Source organism: Salmo trutta, chromosome 13 (genome assembly GCF_901001165.1).
Source record: "Salmo trutta chromosome 13, fSalTru1.1, whole genome shotgun sequence".
NCBI classification, from domain to species: Eukaryota; Metazoa; Chordata; class Actinopteri; order Salmoniformes; family Salmonidae; genus Salmo; species Salmo trutta.
The window spans coordinates 90,265,255-90,286,689 of NC_042969.1; the positions used below are offsets into that span (position 1 = coordinate 90,265,255).

General features: G+C 43.5%; 1 protein-coding gene across 1 annotated transcript in view; it reads right to left on the minus strand.

Annotated features, from left to right (window-relative positions):
* The window catches only part of LOC115206739 (transcriptional coactivator YAP1), a 51,165-nt gene that overhangs the window by 19,793 nt on the left and 9,937 nt on the right, over positions 1–21,435 (minus strand). The window contains exons 3-5 of the mRNA XM_029773945.1: positions 17,864–17,982; positions 17,146–17,259; positions 3,361–3,539 (exon numbers count right to left, since the gene is read on the minus strand). Coding sequence (XP_029629805.1) covers positions 3,361–3,539; positions 17,146–17,259; positions 17,864–17,982 — 412 coding nt within the window. The remainder of the gene's footprint in view (positions 1–3,360; positions 3,540–17,145; positions 17,260–17,863; positions 17,983–21,435) is intronic.

Consider the following 21,435-nt stretch of genomic DNA (forward strand, 5'->3'; position numbering starts at 1 on the left):
GTGTGTGAGAGAGTGACACTGGGATCCTGTGTGGTGAGACTGGGATCCTGTGTGGTGAGGCTGGGATCCTGTGTGGTGACGCTGGGATCCTGTGTGGTGACGCTGGGATCCTGTGTGGTGACGCTGGGATCCTGTGTGGTGACGCTGGGATCCTGTGTGGTGACGCTGGGATCCTGTGTGGTGACGCTGGAATCCTGTGTGGTGAGACTGGGATCCTGTGTGGTGACACTGGGATCCTGTGTGGTGACACTGGGATCCTGTGTGGTGACACTGGGATCCTGTGTGGTGACACTGGGATACTGTGTGGTGACACTGGGATACTGTGTGGTGACACTGGGATACTGTGTGGTGACACTGGGATACTGTGTGGTGACACTGGGATACTGTGTGGTGACACTGGGATACTGTGTGGTGACACTGGGATACTGTGTGGTGACACTGGGATACTGTGTGGTGACACTGGGATACTGTGTGGTGACACTGGGATACTGTGTGGTGACACTGGGATACTGTGTGGTGACACTGGGATACTGTGTGGTGACACTGGGATACTGTGTGGTGACACTGGGATACTGTGTGGTGACACTGGGATACTGTGTGGTGAGACTGGGATACTGTGTGGTGAGACTGGGATACTGTGTGGTGACACTGGGATACTGTGTGGTGACACTGGGATACTGTGTGGTGACACTGGGATACTGTGTGGTGACACTGGGATACTGTGTGGTGACACTGGGATACTGTGTGGTGACACTGGGATACTGTGGTGAGACTGGGATACTGTGGTGAGACTGGGATACTGTGGTGAGACTGGGATACTGTGGTGAGACTGGGATACTGTGCACATATAAACATAGACATGGATCTGAGTTGGGATTCAGGTCAGGTTATATAGAGATGGATCTGAGTTGGGATTCAGGTCAGGTTATATAGAGATGGCTCTGAGTTGGCATTCAGGTCAGGTTATATAGACATGGATCTGAGTTGGGGTTGGGATTCAGGTCAGGTTATATAGACATGGATCCGAGTTGGGGTTGGGATTCAGGTTAGTTTATATAGACATGGATCTGAGTTGGGATTCAGGTTAGTTTATATAGACATGGATCTGAGTTGGGATTCAGGTTAGGTTATATAGACATGGATCTGAGTTGGGATTGGGATTCAGGTCAGGTTATATAGAGATGGCTCTGAGTTGGGGTTGGGATTCAGGTTAGTTTATATAGACATGGATCTGAGTTGGGATTCAGGTTAGTTTATATAGACATGGATCTGAGTTGGGATTCAGGTTAGGTTATATAGACATGGATCTGAGTTGGGATTGGGATTCAGGTCAGGTTATATAGAGATGGCTCTGAGTTGGGGTTGGGATTCAGGTTAGTTTATATAGACATGGATCTGAGTTGGGATTCAGGTTAGTTTATATAGACATGGATCTGAGTTGGGATTCAGGTTAGGTTATATAGACATGGATCTGAGTTGGGATTGGGATTCAGGTCAGGTTATATAGAGATGGCTCTGAGTTGGGGTTGGGATTCAGGTTAGTTTATATAGACATGGATCTGAGTTGGGATTCAGGTTAGTTTATATAGACATGGATCTGAGTTGGGATTCAGGTTAGGTTATATAGACATGGATCTGAGTTGGGATTGGGATTCAGGTCAGGTTATATAGAGATGGCTCTGAGTTGGGGTTGGGATTCAGGTTAGTTTATATAGACATGGATCTGAGTTGGGATTCAGGTTAGTTTATATAGACATGGATCTGAGTTGGGATTCAGGTTAGGTTATATAGACATGGATCTGAGTTGGGATTGGGATTCAGGTCAGGTTATATAGAGATGGCTCTGAGTTGGGGTTGGGATTCAGGTTAGTTTATATAGACATGGATCTGAGTTGGGATTCAGGTTAGTTTATATAGACATGGATCTGAGTTGGGATTCAGGTTAGGTTATATAGACATGGATCTGAGTTGGGATTGGGATTCAGGTCAGGTTATATAGAGATGGCTCTGAGTTGGGGTTGGGATTCAGGTTAAGTTATATAGACATGGATCTGAGTTGGGATTGGGATTCAGGTCAGGTTATATAGAGATGGCTCTGAGTTGGGGTTGGGATTCAGGTTAAGTTATATAGACATGGATCTGAGTTGGGATTGGGATTCAGGTCAGGTTATATAGAGATGGCTCTGAGTTGGGGTTGGGGTTCAGGTCAGGTTATATAGACATGGATCTGAGTTGTGATTCAGGTCAGGTTATATAGACATGGATCTGAGTTGTGATTCAGGTCAGGTTATATAGACATGGATCTGAGTTGGGATTCAGGTCAGGTTATATAGACATGGATCTGAGTTGGGATTCAGGTCAGGTTATATAGACATGGATCTGAGTTGGGATTCAGGTTAGGTTATATAGAGATGGATCTGAGTTGGCATTCAGGTCAGGTTATATAGACATGGATCTGAGTTGGGGTTGGGATTCAGGTTAGGTTATATAGACATGGATCTGAGTTGGGATTCAGGTTAGGTTATATAGACATGGATCTGAGTTGGGATTCAGGTTAAGTTATATAGACATGGATCTGAGTTGGGATTCAGGTTAGGTTATATAGACATGGATCTGAGTTGGGATTCAGGTCAGGTTATATAGACATGGATCTGAGTTGTGATTCAGGTCAGGTTATATAGACATGGATCTGAGTTGGGATTCAGGTCAGGTACCACCCTGCATCCAACTGCTGGCTTACTTCTGATGCGATGCAGGGTTGGTCCTGGTCAGTCCCTGGATGGGAGACCAGATGCTGCTGGAAGTGGTATTGGAGGGCCAGTAGGAGGCACTCTTTCCTCTGGTCTAAAAAATATCCCAATGCCCCAGGGCAGTGATTGGGGACACTGCCCTGTGTAGGGTGCCGTCTCTCGGATGGGACGTTAAACGGGTGTCCTGACTCTCTGAGGTCATTAAAGATCCCATTGCACTTATCGTAAGAGTAGGGGTGTTAACCCCGGTGTCCTGGCTAAATTCCCAATCTGGCACTCATACCATCACGGCTGTCTAATCATCCCCAGCTTACAATTGGCTCATTCATCCCCCTCCTCTCCCCTGAAACTATTCCCCAGGTCGTTGCTGTAAATGAGAATGTGTTCTCAGTCAACTTACCTGGTAAAATAACGGTAAAATAAAAAATAAATAAATAAATATAGACATGGATCTGAGTTGGGATTCAGGTCAGGTTATATAGACATGGATCTGAATTGGGATTCAGGTCAGGTTATCCAGATTTCTGCTGACCTGTGGTCTGGTGCGGAGCAGCTCCTGGTGTTTCAGTCACTATACCACTATACTATAGGTTAGGGACAGGCTGCTGACCTGTGGTCTGGTGCGGAGCAGCTCCTGGTGTTTCAGCCTCAACCTCTCCTTGTCCATCTGCAGCTGCTGGAGCCTCATCTGGTTGCTGCCCACCATGACTCCTCCACTCTGGGGGCTGGAGGGCAACTGGCCCCCCTGCTTACCTGGAGCACTCTGGGTGATACGCTGCTGGTTCAGGCCTACAGAGGGGAGAGGTTAATTATCAGATTTTACATAACACAAATCATCCAGCATTGTTGGTGTACTGTTCATTTGCTGTACTGTGAATTGGGTGTACTGTTCGCTTTAGCAATCTCACTAGAATAAAGACCTCCATTCCTGCCATTATTGAAAGAGATTGTGATACCTCACATCTCAAAATTGGGCTACTTAATGTTAGATCCCTCATTTCCAAGGCAGTTATAGTCAATGAACTAATCACTGATCATAATCTTGATGTGATTGGCCTGACTGAAACATGGCTTAAGCCTGATGAATTTACTGTGTTAAATGAGGCCTCACCTCCTGGTTACACTAGTGACCATATCCCCCGTGCATCCCGCAAAGGCGGAGGTGTTGCTAACATTTACAATAGCAAATTTCAATTTACAAAAAACCCCAGATGTTTTCGTCTTTTGAGCTTCTAGTCATGAAATCTATGCAGCCTACTCAATCACTTTTTATAGCTACTGTTTTTATAGCTACAGGCCTCCTGGAGTATTTCTCCTGTCTTATCCAGTGTCCTGTGTGAATTTAAGTTCCCTCTCTCTCTCTCTCAGCCCTAGGACCAATATATTAAAATACATTTAAAAAAAAAAAAGGTATTCCACAATGCATCTCAAAGTCGTCCAGAACACATCAAACAGTGAATCTCCTCCTCTTTCTGACTCACAGACAGGCAGACTCTGTTAGTTTACTACACTGTTGCAATGTGAATTGCTCATAAGGACACACACACACACACACACTCTCTGGGAAGGGTGTGCCAGCTGAGTACTATTAAAATGACCTGCAGCTTTCTGTTCTTTGAAGGTTGGGTCAATATTTGTCTGCTGTCAATTTAACAGGGAGGCTATTGCCAGGCTGTTGCATTTCCAGGGTTGAGCTAAGAAAAAAAGAAAGACACAACTACAAGTGATAGAAAGGCAATATGATCAATATGAAAAGGTCCATGGTGAGATAAACAAGACAAACTGGGCCTTATCAGAAGTGTCTGGTCGGCCACATCTGGGTATAGGATTAGTGTCTGGTAGGTCACATCTGCCAATCAGTAGTGTTGTGAAAAGGTAGGAGTGGTATACAGAAGATAGCCCTATTTGGTAAAAGACCAAGTCCATATTATGACAAGAACGGATCAAGTAAGCAAAATTAAACGACAGTCCATCATTACTTTGAAGGTCAGTCAATCCAGAACATTTCAAGAACTTTGAAAGTTTCTTCAAGTACTTCAGTCGCAAAAACCATCAAGCACTATGATTAAACTGGCTCTCGGGAAGGATAAGTTCATTAGAGCATGAGCACCGCCACAAGAACGGAAGACCCAGAGTTACCTCTGCTGCAGAGAATAAGTTCATTACAGTTTCCAGCCTCAGAAATTGCAGCCCAATTAAATGCTTCACAGGGTTCAAGTAACAGACACATCTCAACATCAACTGTTCAGAGGAAACAGGCCTTCATGGTCAAATTGCTGAAAAAAAACACTCCTAAAGGACATCAATAAGAAGAGACTTGCTTGGGCCAAGAAACACAAGCAATGGACATTAGATGGGTGGAAATCTGTCATTTGGTCTGATGAGTCCAAATTTGAGATTTTTGTTTTCAACTGCTGTGTCTGTGAGACACAGAGAGGTGAACGGATGATCTCTGCATGTGTAGTTCCCATGGTGAAGCATGGAGGAGGAGGTGTGATGGTGCTTTGCTGGTGACACTGATTTATTTAGAATTCAAGGTACACTTAACCAGCATGACTACCACAGCATTCTGCAGCGATACGCCATCCCATCTGTTTTGCGCTTAGTGGGACATTTGTTTTTCAACAGACAATGACCCAAAACACACCTCCAGGCTCTGTAAGGGCTTTTTGACCAAGAAGGAGAGTGATGGAGTGCTGCATCAGATGACCTGGCCTCCACAATCACCTGACCTCAACCCAATTGAGATGGTTTGAGATTAGTTGGACCGCAGAGTGAAGGAAAAGCAGTAAAGAAGTGCAAGGCATATGTGGGAACTCCTTCAAGACTGTTTGAAAAGCATTCCAGGTGAAGCTGGTTGAGAGAATGCCAAGAGTGGGCAAAGCTGTCATCAAGACAAAGGGTGGCTACTTTGAAGAATCTCAAATATTTAATATATTTTGCTTTGTTTAACTTCTTACGTATCATTGGGACGCTAGCGTCCCACCTCGACAACATCCGGTGAAATTGCAGAGCGCCAAATTCAAATGACAGAAATCGTAATATTAAACATTCATGAAAATACAAGTGTCATACATAATTTAAAAGCTTAACTTCTTGTTAATCCAGCCGCTTTGTCAGATTTCAAAAAGGCTTTACAGCGAAAGCACACCATGCGATTATCTGAGGACAGCGCCCCGCACACAAAAGCATTACATACATTTCCCAAGCAAGCAGATGTGTCACGAAAGTCAGAAATAGCGATAAAATAAATCACTTACCTTTGAAGATCTTCATCTGGTTGCAATCAAAAGGGTCCTAGCTACATAACAAACGGTCCTTTTGTTCGATAAAGTCCTTCTTTATATCCCAAAAAAGTATGTTTCAATGGCGCGCTTGACTCAGTAATCCACCGGTTTCCCTCGTTCAAAATGCATACAAATGAATCCCGTAAGATACCAATAAACTTCTTCCAAACATATCAATCAACGTTCCTAATCAATCCTCAGGTACCCTAATATGTAAATAAACTATAAAAATTTAAGACGGAGAATACCGGAGACCATTACCGGAGATAAATAACGAAGTGCACGCCCTTACCAGAATGCGCAACAAACACTACAGCCAAAATTAGAGCCACTTAGAAAAACTACAAATTCTTGCTCATTTATCAAAAAACAAGCCTGAAACTCTTTCTGAAGACTGTTGACATCTAGTGGAACTAGGAACTGCAATCTGGGAGGCCTTCCTTGTATAGTCCCATTCCCAGCCATTGTAATCAATTGTGAGCTGGAGAAAAAAAAAAATCTGGATGGATTGTCCTCGGGTTTTCGCCTGCCATATCAGTTCCTTTATACTCACACACATTATTTTAACAGTTTTGGAAACTTTAGAGTGTTTTCTATCCATTACACGCATATCCTAGCTTCTGCGCCTGAGTAACAGGCAGTTTACTTTGGGCACCTCATTCATCCAAACTTCCGAATACTGCCCCCTAGCCCGAAGAAGTTAACACTTTTTTGGGTTACTACATGATTCCATGTGTGTTAATTCATAGTTCTGATGTCTTCACCATTATTCTACAATGTAGAAAACAGTACAAATAAAATAACATTTGAATGAGTACGTGTGTCCAAACTTTTGACTGGTACTGTATATGGAATGGGATGTATAGACTTCATCGACAGTATGTGGATAGAATGTGTGACCCATTTCAGGAAACTAGGTGTATGTCGCGGGTCACTACTTCACAAGTAAACTTTTTTTTTTTATCAAAATGCGTTTTTTGGCAGAAATGCCTTCTCGAACAGGTGAACTTTCATGTGCCTTAATAACAAACTTGTATGCCATCTGTAAATACGAATAAAATTGTTAAAATTACGAGTCTAGTTGGTTTAGCCAAAGAAATAGACAGCAACCGCCCCGCTAGCCATGATTGGCTGAGATAATGAGTGGGCTGGACATACAGAGAGATGAGTTTGGATTGGTCTGCCATATAGCACGCTTCTGTCTATTTGAGCTGGTCAGTATGTCTAGGTAATCCTGTCTAACATGGATTTTTTTAAACATGTATCGTGTATTAAAACTGCATAAGTGTTGCTCTCCAATTTTTTGGAGGACTGAGTTTTGAAATCAGTGGAATACGAGTATGATAACTAAGGAGATGGAGAAAACAACTGTCCCTGGATTACATATTCAAACTAAGGGAAACTTGTATCGCCGCCTGGTACGGCAACTGCGCCGCCCACAACAGTAAGGCTCTCCAGAGGGTAGTGAGGTCTGCACAACGCATCACCTGGTGCAAACTACCAGCCCTCCAGGACACCTACAGCACCCGATGTCACAGGAAGGCCAAAAATATCATCAAGGACAGCAACCACCCGAGCCACTGCCTGTTCACCCCGCTATCATCCAGAAGGCGAGGTCAGTACAGGTGCATCAAAGCTGGGACCGAGAGACTGAAAAACAGCTTCTTTCTCAAGGTCATCAGACTGTTAAACAGCTTCTATCTCAAGGTCATCAGACTGTTAAACAGCCATCTCTAACATTGATTGCCTGCTGCCAACATACTGACTCATCTCTTGCCACTTTAATAATGGAAAAATTGATGTAATAAATGTATCACTAGCCACTTTAAACAATGCCACTTTATACAATGTTTACATACCCTACATTACTCATCTCATATGTATATACTGTACTCTATACGATCTACTGCATCTTGCCTATGCCATTAGGCCATCACTCATTCATATATTTATATGTACATATCCTTATTCATTCCTTTATACTTGTGTGTAAAAGGTAGTTGTGAAATTGTTAGATTACTTGTTTCATATTACTGCACGGTCGGAACTAGAAGCACAAGCATTTCGCTACACTCGCATTATCATCTACTAACCATGTGTATGTGACAAATACAATTTGCTTTGATTTGATCTTCAAAGAGTTGTTAAATGTGGTGGTTTGCACTTTCAGTTTCGTGCGAATGCTGCCATCTATCCACGGTTATTGGTTTGGGTAGGTTTTAATAGTCACAGTGGGAACAACATACCCTATACACTTTCTGATGAACTCAAATCAAATTTTATTGGTCACATACACGTGTTTAGCAGATGTTATTGTGGGTGTAGCAAAACGCTTGTAACTCAGTCACCATGTCAGTGTATATGACAATGTTACTCTCAGAGGCTACCCGGAACATATCACAGTCCGTGTGATCAAAACAGTCTTGAAGCATGGATTCCAATTTGTCAGACTAAAGTTGAATAGACCTTAACACGGGTACTTCCTGTTTGAGTTTCTTACTATAGAAAGGGAGGAGAAAAAGGAATTTGTGATCTGATTTGTCGAAGGGAGGTCGGGGGAGGGCCCTGTAGCCATCCCGGAAGGGAGAGTAACAATGGTAGAGAGTTTTTGAAGCGCGAGCACTGCAAGCGATGTGTTGATAGATGGCGCCTTAGAACAAGGCTGACGTTTGACATTTTCCTAACCAATTGTCACGACTTCCGCCAAAGTAGGTACCTCTCCTTGTTCGGGAGGCGTTTGGCAGTCGACGTCACCGGCTTTCTAGCCACCACCGATCTACGTTTCTTTTTCCATTTTTTTTGTCTTGATTGTACACACCTGGTTTCCATTACATTATATTACGTTAGCAGAGTAGAACATAGTAGAGTAGAACATAGTAGAGTAAAACATAGTAAAGTAGAGCAGAGTAGAACATAGTAAAGTAGAGCAGAGTAGAACATAGTAGAGTAGAGCAGAGTAGAACATAGTAGAGTAGAGCAGAGTAGAACATAGTAGAGTAGAGCAGAACAGAACATAGTAGAGTAGAGCAGAGTAGAACAGTAGAGCAGAGTAGAACATAGTAGAGTAGAACAGACTAGAGTAGAGCAGAACAGAACATAGTAGAGCAGAACAGAACATAGTAGAGTAGAACATAGAGTAGAACATAGTAGAGTAGAACATAGTAGAGTAGAACAGGAGTAGAATAGAATATAGTAGATTAGAACAGAACAGAGTAGAAGAGAGTTAGTGTAGAACAGAGTAGAGTAGAAGAGAGTAAGGCAGAGTAGAACAGAACAGGGTAGAGTAGAACAGGGTAGAACATAGTAGAGTAGAACAGAGCAGAACAGAAGAGAGCAGAGTACAACAGAACAGAGTAGAGCACAACAGAGTAGAGCACAACAGAGTAGAGCACAACAGAGTAGAGCACAACAGAGTAGAGCACAACAGAGTAGAGCACAACAGAGTAGAGCACAACAGAGTAGAGCACAACAGAGTAGAGCAGAACAGAGTAGAGCAGAACAGAGTAGAGCAGAACAGAGTAGTGCAGAACAGAGTAGTGCAGAACAGAGTAGTGCAGAACAGAGTAGTGCAGAACAGAGTAGAGCAGTGTAAAGTAGAACAGAACAGAGTAGAGTAGTGCAGAATAGAGTAGAGTAGAACAGAACAGAGTACAGTGGAGTAGAGTAGAGCAGAGTAAAACATAGTAGAGTAGAACAGAACAGAATAGAGTAGAGTAGAGAGGAGTAGACTAGAGTAAGTCAGAGCAGAACAGAGTAGAGTAGAACAGAGTAGAACAGAGAAGGTCAGAGCAAAGTAGAACATAGTAGAGTAGAGTAGAAAATAGTAGAGTAGAACATAGCAGACTAGAACAGAGCAGTGTAGAACAGAGTAGTGTAGAACAGAGTAGTGTAGAACAGAGTAGTGTAGAACAGAGTAGAGTAGAACATTGTAGAGTAGAACAAAACAGAGTAGAACAAAACAGAGTAAAGTAGAACATTGTAGAGTAGAACAGAACAGAGTAGAACAAAACATAGTAGAGTAGAACATAGTAGAGTAGAACAAAACATAGTAGAGTAGAGTAGAACAGAGTAGAGTAGAACAGAGTAGAGTAGAACAGAGTAGAGCAGAGCAGAACAGAGCAGAACATAGCAGTGTAGAACATAGCAGTGTAGAACATAGTAGTGTAGAACATAGTAGTGTAGAACATAGTAGTGTAGAACATAGTAGTGTAGAACATTGTAGAGTAGAACATTGTAGAGTAGAACAGAACAGATTAGAACATAGAGTAGAGTAGAGTAGAACAGAGTAGAGTAGAGTAGAACAGAGTAGAGTAGAACATAGCAGAGTAGAACATAGCAGAGTAGAACATAGCAGAGTAGAACACAGCAGAGTAGAGTAGAATATAGTAGAACAAAACAGAGTAGAGTAGAACAGAGTAAAGTAGAACATTGTAGAGTAGAACAGAACAGAGTAGAACAGAACAGAGTAGAACAGAACAGAGTAGAACAGAACAGAGTAGAGTAGAACAGAGTAGAACAAAACAGAGTAGAGTAGAACAGAGTAAAGTAGAACATTGTAGAGTAGAACAGAACAGAGTAGAACAGAACAGAGTAGAACAGAACAGAGTAGAACAGAACAGAGTAGAACAGAACAGAGTAGAACATAGTAGAGTAGAACAGAGTAGAGTAGAACAGAACATAGTAGTGTAGAACAGAACATAGTGTAGAACAGAGCAGAGTAGAACAGAGCAGAGTAGAACAAAGCAGAACAGAGCAGAGCAGAACATAGCAGAGTAGAACAATAGCAGAGTAGAACCATAGCAGAGTAGAACCATAGCAGAGTAGAACCATAGCAGAGTAGAACCATAGCAGAGTAGAACCATAGCAGAGTAGAACCATAGCAGAGTAGAGTAGAATATAGTAGATTAGAACAGAACAGAGTAGAGTAGAGTAGAGCAGAGTAGAACAAAACAGAGTAGAGTAGAACAGAGTAGAACAAAACAGAGTAGAGTAGAACAGAGTAAAGTAGAACAGAGTAAAGTAGAACATTGTAGAGTAGAACAGAACAGAGTAGAACAGAACAGAGTAGAACAGAACAGAGTAGAACAGAACAGAGTAGAACAGAGTAGAGTAGAACAGAGTAGAGTAGAGTAGAACAGAGTAGAACAGAGTAGAGCAGAACAGAGTAGAGCAGAACAGAGTAGAGTAGAGCAGAACATAGCAGAGTAGAACAGAGTAGAGCAGAACAGAGTAGAACAGAGTAGAGTACAACATAGTAGAACATTGTAGAGTAGAACAAAACAGAGTAGAGTAGAACAGAGTAAAGTAGAACAGAGTAAAGTAGAACAGAGTAAAGTAGAACAGAACAGAGTAGAACAGAACAGAGTAGAACAGAGTAGAGCAGAACAGAGTAGAACAGAGTAGAGCAGAACAGAGTAGAGCAGAACATAGCAGAGAAGAACATAGCAGAGAAGAACATAGCAGAGAAGAACATAGCAGAGTAGAACATAGCAGAGTAGAGTAGAATATAGTAGATTAGAACAGAACAGAGTAGAACAGAACAGAGTAGAACAGAACAGAGTAGAACAGAACAGAGTAGAACAGAGTAGAACAGAACAGAACATAGTAGAGTAGAACATAGTAGAGTAGAGTAGAACATAGTAGAGTAGAGTAGAACATAGCAGAGTAGAACATAGCAGAACATAGCAGAACATAGCAGAGTAGAACATAGTAGTGTAGAACATAGTAGTGTAGAACAGAACATAGTAGAACAGAGTAGAGTAGAACAGAGTAGAACAGAGTAGAGCAGAACAGAGTAGAACAGAGTAGAAGAGAACAGAACATAGTAGAGTAGAACATAGTAGAGTAGAACAGAGTAGAACATAGCAGAGTAGAACATAGCAGAGTAGAACATAGCAGAGTAGAACATAGCAGAACATAGCAAAGTAGAACATAGTAGTGTAGAACAGAACATAGTAGTGTAGAACAGAACATGGTAGTGTAGAACAGAGTAGAGTAGAACAGAGTAGAGTAGAACAGAGTAGATTAGAACATAGCAGAGTAGAACATAGCAGAGTAGAGTAGAATATAGTAGATTAGAGCAGAACAGAGTAGAGCAGAAGAGTAGAGCAGAACAGAGTAGAGCAGAGTAAAGTAGAACATTGTAAAGTAAAACATTGTAAAGTAGAGTAGAACAAAGTAAAGTAGAACATTGTAGAGTAGAACAGAACAGAGTAGAACAGAACTGAGTAGAACAGAACAGAGTAGAGTAGAACATAGAGTAGAAAAGAGTAGAGTAGAACAGAGTAGTGTAGAACATAGTAGTGTAGAACATAGTAGTGTAGAACATAGTAGTGTAGAACAGAGTAGTGTAGAACAGAACATAGTAGTGTAGAACAGAGTAGAGCAGAACAGTAGAGTAGAACATAGCAGATTAGAACATAGCAGATTAGAACATAGCAGATTAGAACATAGCAGATTAGAACATAGCAGATTAGAACATAGCAGATTAGAACATAGCAGAGTAGAATATAGTAGATTAGAATATAGTAGATTAGAATATAGTAGATTAGAACAGAACAGAGTAGAGTAGAACAGAGTAGAGTAGAACAGAGTAGAGTAGAACACAGCAGAGTAGAACACAGCAGAGTAGAACATAGCAGAGTAGAACATAGCAGAGTAGAACATAGCAGAGTAGAGTAGAATATAGTAGATTAGAACAGAACAGAGTAGAGTAGAACAAAACAGAGTAGAACAAAACAGAGTAGAGTAGAACAAAACAGAGTAGAGTAGAACAGAGTAAAGTAGAACAGAACATAGCAGAGTAGAACATAGCAGAGTAGAACATAGCAGAGTAGAACAGAACATAGTAGTGTAGAACAGAATATAGTAGAACAGAGTAGAGTAGAGTAGAACATAGCAGAGTAGAACATAGCAGGGTAGAACATAGCAGAGTAGAGTAGAATATAGTAGATTAGAGCAGAACAGAGTAGAGTAGAACAGAGTAGAGCAGAACAGAGTAGAGCAGAACAGAGTAGAGCAGAACAGAGTAGAGCAGAACAGAGTAAAGTAGAACATAGCAAAGTAGAACATAGCAGAGTAGAACAGAACAAAGTAGAACAGAACAAAGTAGAACAGAACAGAGTAGAACAGAACAGAGTAAAGTAGAACAGAACAGAGTAGAACAGAAGAGAGCAGAGTAGAGCAGAGTAGAGTAGAACAGAAGAGAGCAGAGTAGAGCAGAGTAGAGCAGAGTAGAGCAGAGCAGAACAGAGCAGAGTAGAGTACAACAGAGTAGAGTACAACAGAGTAGAGTACAACAGAGTAGAGTACAACAGAACAGAGTAGAACAGAACAGAGCAGAACAGAACAGAGTAGAACAGAACAGAGTAGAACAGAACAGAGTAGAGTAGAACAGAGTACAATAGAGTAGAGCAGACCATAACAGAGTAGAACAGAGTACAATAGAGTAGAGTGTAGTAGACCATAACAGAGTAGAACAGAGTATAGTAGAGCAAAGTAGAGTATAGTAGACCAGAACAGAGTAAAACAGAGCAGAGCAGACTTTTCTCTAGCAGGAAGCAGAAAGGGTCCGAGCCAAAGCCAGAACCAGAGCCTCCCTCCCATACCCTGCCTGGCCTGCTGATGGGGCCTCACAGGGGGGAGTAGAGTAGAAACAGCCCAAGCCGGCTACAGCCCTCAGCTCTCAGTTAAAGGAGCGCGGCTGCTTTTCTTCTCAGAGCTCAAATTAGCCTCCATTATCAAAGCAGCTGGTTTAAGATTGGACTGGGGAGTGGAGACTCACTCACATAGCAACAGAGCACTGGACTTAAAACAACTGTGAACTGTGTTTTTATACAAAACTAATTTCAAGTAGCTTTGCCAAATGTATTTCTGAGGGACAAAGACTACACACATTGATCGTCAAATGAGACAATACGATTAGTGGATGTTGAACTGAATGTTAAAGTGAAATCAGTGAATTGAAATAATATTGTAATATAGATAATACTACTGGAGAATGAAAAACCTGTTGCTCCTAGCAAATAATGAGCTCTCCCCCCCCCTTTGCTCTCCCTCTCTCTCTCCCCCCTTGCTCTCCCTCTCTCTCTCCCCCCTTTGCTCTCCCTCTCTCTCCCCCCCTTTGCTCTCCCCCCTTTGCTCTCCCTCTCTCTCCCCCCCTTTGCTCTCCCTCTCTCTCCCCCCCTTTGCTCTCCCTCTCTCTCCCCCCTTTGCTCTCCCTCTCTCTCCCCCCCTTTGCGCTCCCTCTCTCTCCCCCCCTTTGCGCTCCCTCTCTCTCCCCCCCTTTGCGCTCCCTCTCCCCCTTTGCTCCCTCTCCCCCTTTGCTCCCTCTCCCCCTTCCATGTGTAACTCTGTGTTGTTGTTTGTGTCCCACTGCTTTGCTTTATCTTGACCAGGTCGCAGTTGTAAATGAGAACTTGTTCTCAACTTGCCTACCTAGTTAAATAAAGTATCTACTCATAGTCACTTTACCCCCACCTACATGTACAAATGACCTTGACTAACGTTTCCCCCGCACACCGACTCAGTCCCCCCGCACACCGACTCAGTCCCCCCGCACACCGACTCAGTCCCCCCGCACACCGACTCAGTCCCCCCGCACACCGACTCAGTCCCCCCGCACACCGACTCAGTCCCCCTGTATACAGCCTCGTTATTGATATTTTACTTTTATTTTGTAAATATTTTCTTAAAACTGCATTGTTGGTTAAGGGCTTGTATTCAGCATTTCACTGTAAGGTCTACTACAACTGTTGTATTCAGCATTTCACTAAGGTCTACTACACCTGTTGTATTCAGCATTTCACTGTGAGGTCTACTACACCTGTTGTATTCAGCATTTCACTGTGAGGTCTACTACAACTGTTGTATTCAGCATTTCACTAAGGTCTACTACACCTGTTGTATTCAGCATTTCACTGTGAGGTCTACTACACCTGTTGTATTCAGCATTTCACTGTAAGGTCTACTACAACTGTTGTATTCAGCATTTCACTAAGGTCTACTACACCTGTTGTATTCAGCATTTCACTGTGAGGTCTACTACACCTGTTGTATTCAGCATTTCACTGCGAGGTCTACTACAACTGTTGTATTCAGCATTTCACTGTGAGGTCTACTACACCTGTTGTATTCAGCATTTCACTGTGAGGTCTACTACACCTGTTGTATTCAGCATTTCACTGTGAGGTCTACTACACCTGTTGTATTCAGCATTTCACTGTGAGGTCTACTACACCTGTTGTATTCAGCATTTCACTGTGAGGTCTACTACACCTGTTGTATTCAGTATTTCACTGTGAGGTCTACTACACCTGTTGTAGTCAGCATTTCACTGTGAGGTCTACACCTGTTGTATTCAGCATTTCACTGTGAGGTCTACTACACCTGTTGTATTCAGCATTTCACTGTGAGGTCTACTACACCTGTTGTATTCAGCATTTCACTGTGAGGTCTACTACACCTGTTGTATTCAGCATTTCACTGTGAGGTCTACTACACCTGTTGTATTCAGCATTACACTGTAAGGTCTACTACACCTGTTGTATTCAGTATTTCACTGTGAGGTCTACTACACCTGTTGTATTCAGCATTTCACTGTGAGGTCTACTACACCTGTTGTAGTCAGCATTTCACTGTGAGGTCTACTACACCTGTTGTATTCAGCATTTCACTGTGAGGTCTACTACACCTGTTGTATTCAGCATTTCACTGTAAGGTCTACTACACCTGTTGTATTCAGCATTTCACTGTGAGGTCTACTACACCTGTTGTATTCGGCTCATGTGACCAATACAATTTGATTTGATTTGATTCAACTGCAAAGGAATGACTAAATTGCTACGTAACAACACGGTAAAAAAAGTTGTTACTAGAGTTTAACCCAGAAATACGACCCATGTCACTGTAAAGTGTTACATAACAGGCTGAGAGGGGGGAGCACGACAGAGCCGAGAGGGGAACACGACAGAGCCGAGAGGGGAACACGACAGAGCCGAGAGGGGAACACGACAGAACCGAGAGGGGAACACGACAGAACCGAGAGGGGAACACGACAGTGCTGAGAGGGGAACACGACAGTGCTGAGAGGGGAACACGACAGGGCTGAGAGGGGAACACGACAGGCTGAGAGGGGAACACGACAGGCTGAGAGGGGAACACGACAGGCTGAGAGGGGAACACGACAGGCTGAGAGGGGAACACGACAGGCTGAGAGGGGAACACGACAGGCTGAGAGGGGAACACGACAGGCTGAGAGGGGAACACGACAGGCTGAGAGGGGAACACGACAGGCTGAGAGGGGAACACGACAGGCTGAGAGGGGAACACGACAGAACTGAGAGGGGAACACGACAGAACTGAGAGGGGAACACGACAGTACTGCGAGGGGAACACGACAGTACTGCGAGGGGAACACGACAGTACTGCGAGGGGAACACGACAGGGCTGCGAGGGGAACACGACAGGGCTGAGAGGGGAACACGACAGGCTGAGAGGGGAACACGACAGGCTGAGAGGGGAACACGACAGGCTGAGAGGGGAACACGACAGGCTGAGAGGGGAACACGACAGGCTGAGAGGGGAACACGACAGGCTGAGAGGGGAACACGACAGGCTGAGAGGGGAACACGACAGAGCTGAGAGGGGAACACGACAGAGCTGAGAGGGGAACACGACAGAGCTGAGAGGGGAACACGACAGAACTGAGAGGGGAACACGACAGTACTAAGAGGGGAACACGACAGTACTGAGGGGAACACGACAGAACAGAGGGGAACACGACAGAACTGAGAGGGGAACACGACAGAACAGAGGGGAACACGACAGAACAGAGGGGAACACGACAGAACAGAGGGGAACACGACAGTACTGAGAGGGGAACACGACAGAACAGAGAGGGGAACACGACAGAACTGAGAGGGGAACACGACAGTACTGAGGGGAACACGACAGAACTGAGAGGGGAACACGACAGAACTGAGAGGGGAACACGACAGAACTGAGAGGGGAACACGACAGAACTGAGAGGGGAACACGACAGAACTGAGAGGGGAACACGACAGAACTGAGAGGGGAACACGACAGAACTGAGAGGAGTGTGTTCTCACTGTAGCACGGATCGAGGCGTGGGTCGAGCCAGGAGGTGGTTTTGTTCTTGTGGTTGATGTAGTAGATCTCTCCCTCTGAGGTGACGGCCTGTTCCCAGCCGTCAGGAAGAGGACCTAAGAGAGGACATGGAGATGAGGCTGGGCAGGCAGGGAGTGTGTGGTGATTTGCTGAGGCATACTGTCTGTGCAGCGTGTGGAAACAGAAGGAGGGATGAGTGTGTTCAACATCTGTTCAAAACCTAACTATGAGCAGTCAATAAAGGGGTCCAAACAATATGTCACCATCAGAACAAATAGAGATGATAACAAGCTCAAATAACAACCATTACCGAATGAATAAAGTCACAGACTAAATGAATACAGGTGATTTGATTTGAGCCGTCTCAGTTGGTTCACTAACGTGACTCTAGTCAGTGAGCCGTCTCAGTTGGTTCACCAACATGACTCTAGTCAGTGAGCCGTCTCAGTTGGTTCACCGATGTGACTCTAGTCAGTGAGCCGTCTCAGTTGGTTCACCGATGTGACTCTAGTCAGTGAGCCGTCTCAGTTGGTTCACCAACGTGACTCTAGTCAGTGAGCCGTCTCAGTTGGTTCACCAACGTGACTCTAGTCAGTGAGCCGTCTCAGCTCATCTCTTAAGCCCTTGAATTCTCCAAAAGAACCCGCTATGTTATCAGTGCAACATAAACACAACGTTGTGTTAATGTATTTTACTGACCGCTAGCTGGGCTCATGATGTTCTGCTGCTGGACTGGTACAGGGCTGGTGGGAGGTGCCTGGTTCATCTGTAGGAGGGCCTTCCGAGGGTCCAGCCAGGTGGTCGACTGGTCAAGATGGCTGCAGAGAGAGAAGAGTTCATCACTGAACAAAAAGGAACAAATAACTGTCATGAAACTTTCGTAAACTTTTTAAAAACGTTCATGGAAAATGGAATCAAGAAGTGCAAGAAGCGTAGCGTTATTAACAGCATAATGAATCTGACGATTCGTCTACAGTTCCCACGACTTATTTTAGGAGAAAGAGAAAACTGTGACGCTGATTTAAAGCTGAAAAGTATATTGGCCAGACGCCATCTCTGTAAATGATAGTCTATATAACTGGACGTCACATTCCAGGGAACCCCACAAACTGAACTACTGTAATAGAGCATCCCTTTAGGGAGGGATCCCCACAAACTGAACTACTGTAATAGAGCATCCCTTTAGGGAGGGATCCCCACAAACTGAACTACTGTAATAGAGCATCCCTTTAGGGAGGGATCCCCACAAACTGAACTACTGTAATAGAGCATCCCTTTAGGGAGGGATCCCCACAAACTGAACTACTGTAATAGAGCATCCCTTTAGGGAGGGATCCCCACAAACTGAACTACTGAGCATCCCTTTAGGGAGGGATCCCCACAAACTGAACTACTGAGCATCCCTTTAGGGAGGGAACCCCACAAACTGAACTACTGAGCATCCCTTTAGGGAGGGATCCCCACAAACTGAACTACTGTAATAGAGCATCCCTTTAGGGAGGGATCCCCACAAACTGAACTACTGAGCATCCCTTTAGGGAGGGATCCCCACAAACTGAACTACTGTAATAGAGCATCCCTTTAGGGAGGGATCCCCACAAACTGAACTACTGTAATAGAGCATCCCTTTAGGGAGGGATCCCCACAAACTGAACTACTGAGCATCCCTTTAGGGAGGGATCCCCACAAACTGAACTACTGTATTTTCTTCCACACACTGGAATTTACAAGTTTATTATAACGTTACAAAACAGAGACTATGTCCCAAATGTCACCCTGTTATGCATGTAATGCACTACTTCTGGTCAAAAGTAGTGCACTATATAGGGAATAGGGTGCCAATTGGGACAATTCCAGAGTTAGAACAGAGCTGTAGGATCTGAAAACAACAACAAAAAACACAAACATGAGGCTCCATGCTGAGTGTTCCGTCTGTACAATGACAGAAAGAGAAAAAGAGTGGAAAGCAACACATCTCAACATCAGCCTGTAATAGATATTGTAAATAGGCCATTTCTGCTGGCAGTTATTCAGACCACACACACACACACACACTTCTCTCTACACGTCCCTGCCTTAAACATAAAACAGGCCGAGAAGCTCACTGCCGATAGACTGCCGGTAAGTACGTATCACAGTAGGAGGTCGTTCCCGCTGCGGGCTGACCGGGCAGCAACAAACCTGCCGTTTCTACTTGTAGAATCGCAATACTCGACAGTGGCCAACAGTATTGCCAGGTTCAGCTACAATTTCTAGGCCAATGACCTCTGAAAACCTACCCACAAGGCCTGAAAACTAGCCCCCCAAAAAAAGCAGCAAGAGAGGAGTTGACACATCTATCCAAGAGAACCTTTTTCCATAACGTTATCGAGCGAATTAAGAAGGAACATCGACGTCATTTTTAACCACGTCATTTTTAACCACGTAGTCTAAGAAGCAAAATATGGTTTTCCTTCCAAATAAAAAAATGATTGTATGTTTAAGAATAAGTCACAAGAGAAAAGATAATTCACCCTCATTAAACTCTCCAGATCAATGGATGGCGATTTAACTTGTTTTGACGTCTATGACTAAACAATAAGTCCAGAGGAAGTGTGGTTTATGTCAATATAACACGGCTAAGAGCTGTTCTTTAAACACAGCCCTTAACCATGGTATATTGGTTGTATATACCACAAACCCCACAGAGGTGCCTTATTGCTATTATAAACTGGTTAACAATGTAATTAGAACAGTAAAAAGTCCTGTTTTTGTCATTCCTGTGGTACACAGTCTGATATACCATGACTTTAAACCAATCAGCATTCAGGGCTCAAACCACACAGTTTATAATTGTAAATAAATTGTGTTTGTGCATAACTATAGATACATTTGACAGGAGAGTTTGAATGATTAGACAGAGAATCTCAATCTCAACCTGTCGTTTGCCTGCCCCCCCCGTTTCTGTAATACACTTTTGTTACCTTGAAACCGTCTTGATATTAACTAAACGTGGCCATTACCAAGTGCCTCATAACACAAGGCCACAACTAAAAACTGAGTCAAAGGCGACGTATTAAATCCGTTTGCCAGCTATATCGTCATTTCAACATATTTATTGTACTGTATCAAATAGTACGCTACAGTAGACTACAATGGTATATAAATGAATAGCCTGTGATAGGCTGCGTTAGCATCTGTTGGCTATGATTCGCCACATTTAATGTCATTTTAATTGTGGACTTTTTCCCCATAACAGAAGCACGCGAGGGAGTTCCATAACTTCCATTTCAAATTTCTACTCGCGCTGGACTCCAGACCCTGGAACTGAGCAAAACACACTGGATACGGCTATGCATAAGAAAAGTCGACATTTGAATGTAGTTGACTTTAAACCACCTCTGAGAAAATGTGTCTAAAGAGCTCTAGTGCTCCTAAAGTCATTTTCCAATGCTTTGCTTTGTCGCCGTTATATCAGTTAATATGTTTTATGGTAAACAGCAGTCTCCATAACGACCAATCGATATAGCCTACCTACAACTGGTAAACAGGAGTCTCCATAACGACCAATCGATATAGCCTACCTACAACTGGTAAACAGCAGTCTCCATAACGACCAATCGATATAGCCTACCTACAACTGGTAAACAGCAGTCTCCATAACGACCAATCGATATAGCCTACCTACAACTGGTAAACAGGAGTCTCCATAACGACCAATCGATATAGCCTACCTACAACTGGTAAACAGCAGTCTCCATAACGACCAATCGATATAGCCTACCTACAACTGGTAAACAGCAGTCTCCATAACGACCAATCGATATAGCCTACCTACAACTGGTAAACAGCAGTCTCCATAACGTCCAATCGATATAGCCTACCTACAACTGGTAAACAGCAGTCTCCATAACGTCCAATCGATATAGCCTACCTACAACTGGTAAACAGCAGTCTCCATAACGTCCAATCGATATAGCCTACCTACAACTGGTAAACAGCAGTCTCCATAACGACCAATCGATATAGCCTACCTACAACTGGTAAACAGCAGTCTCCATAACGTCCAATCGATATAGCCTACCTACAACTGGTAAACAGCAGTCTCCATAACGTCCAATCGATATAGCCTACCTACAACTGGTAAACAGCAGTCTCCATAACGACCAATCGATATAGCCTACCTACAACTGGTAAACAGCAGTCTCCATAACGTCCAATCGATATAGCCTACCTACAACTGGTAAACAGTTGTCATGATGTGTGTAACCGATGTGAAATGGCTAGCTAGT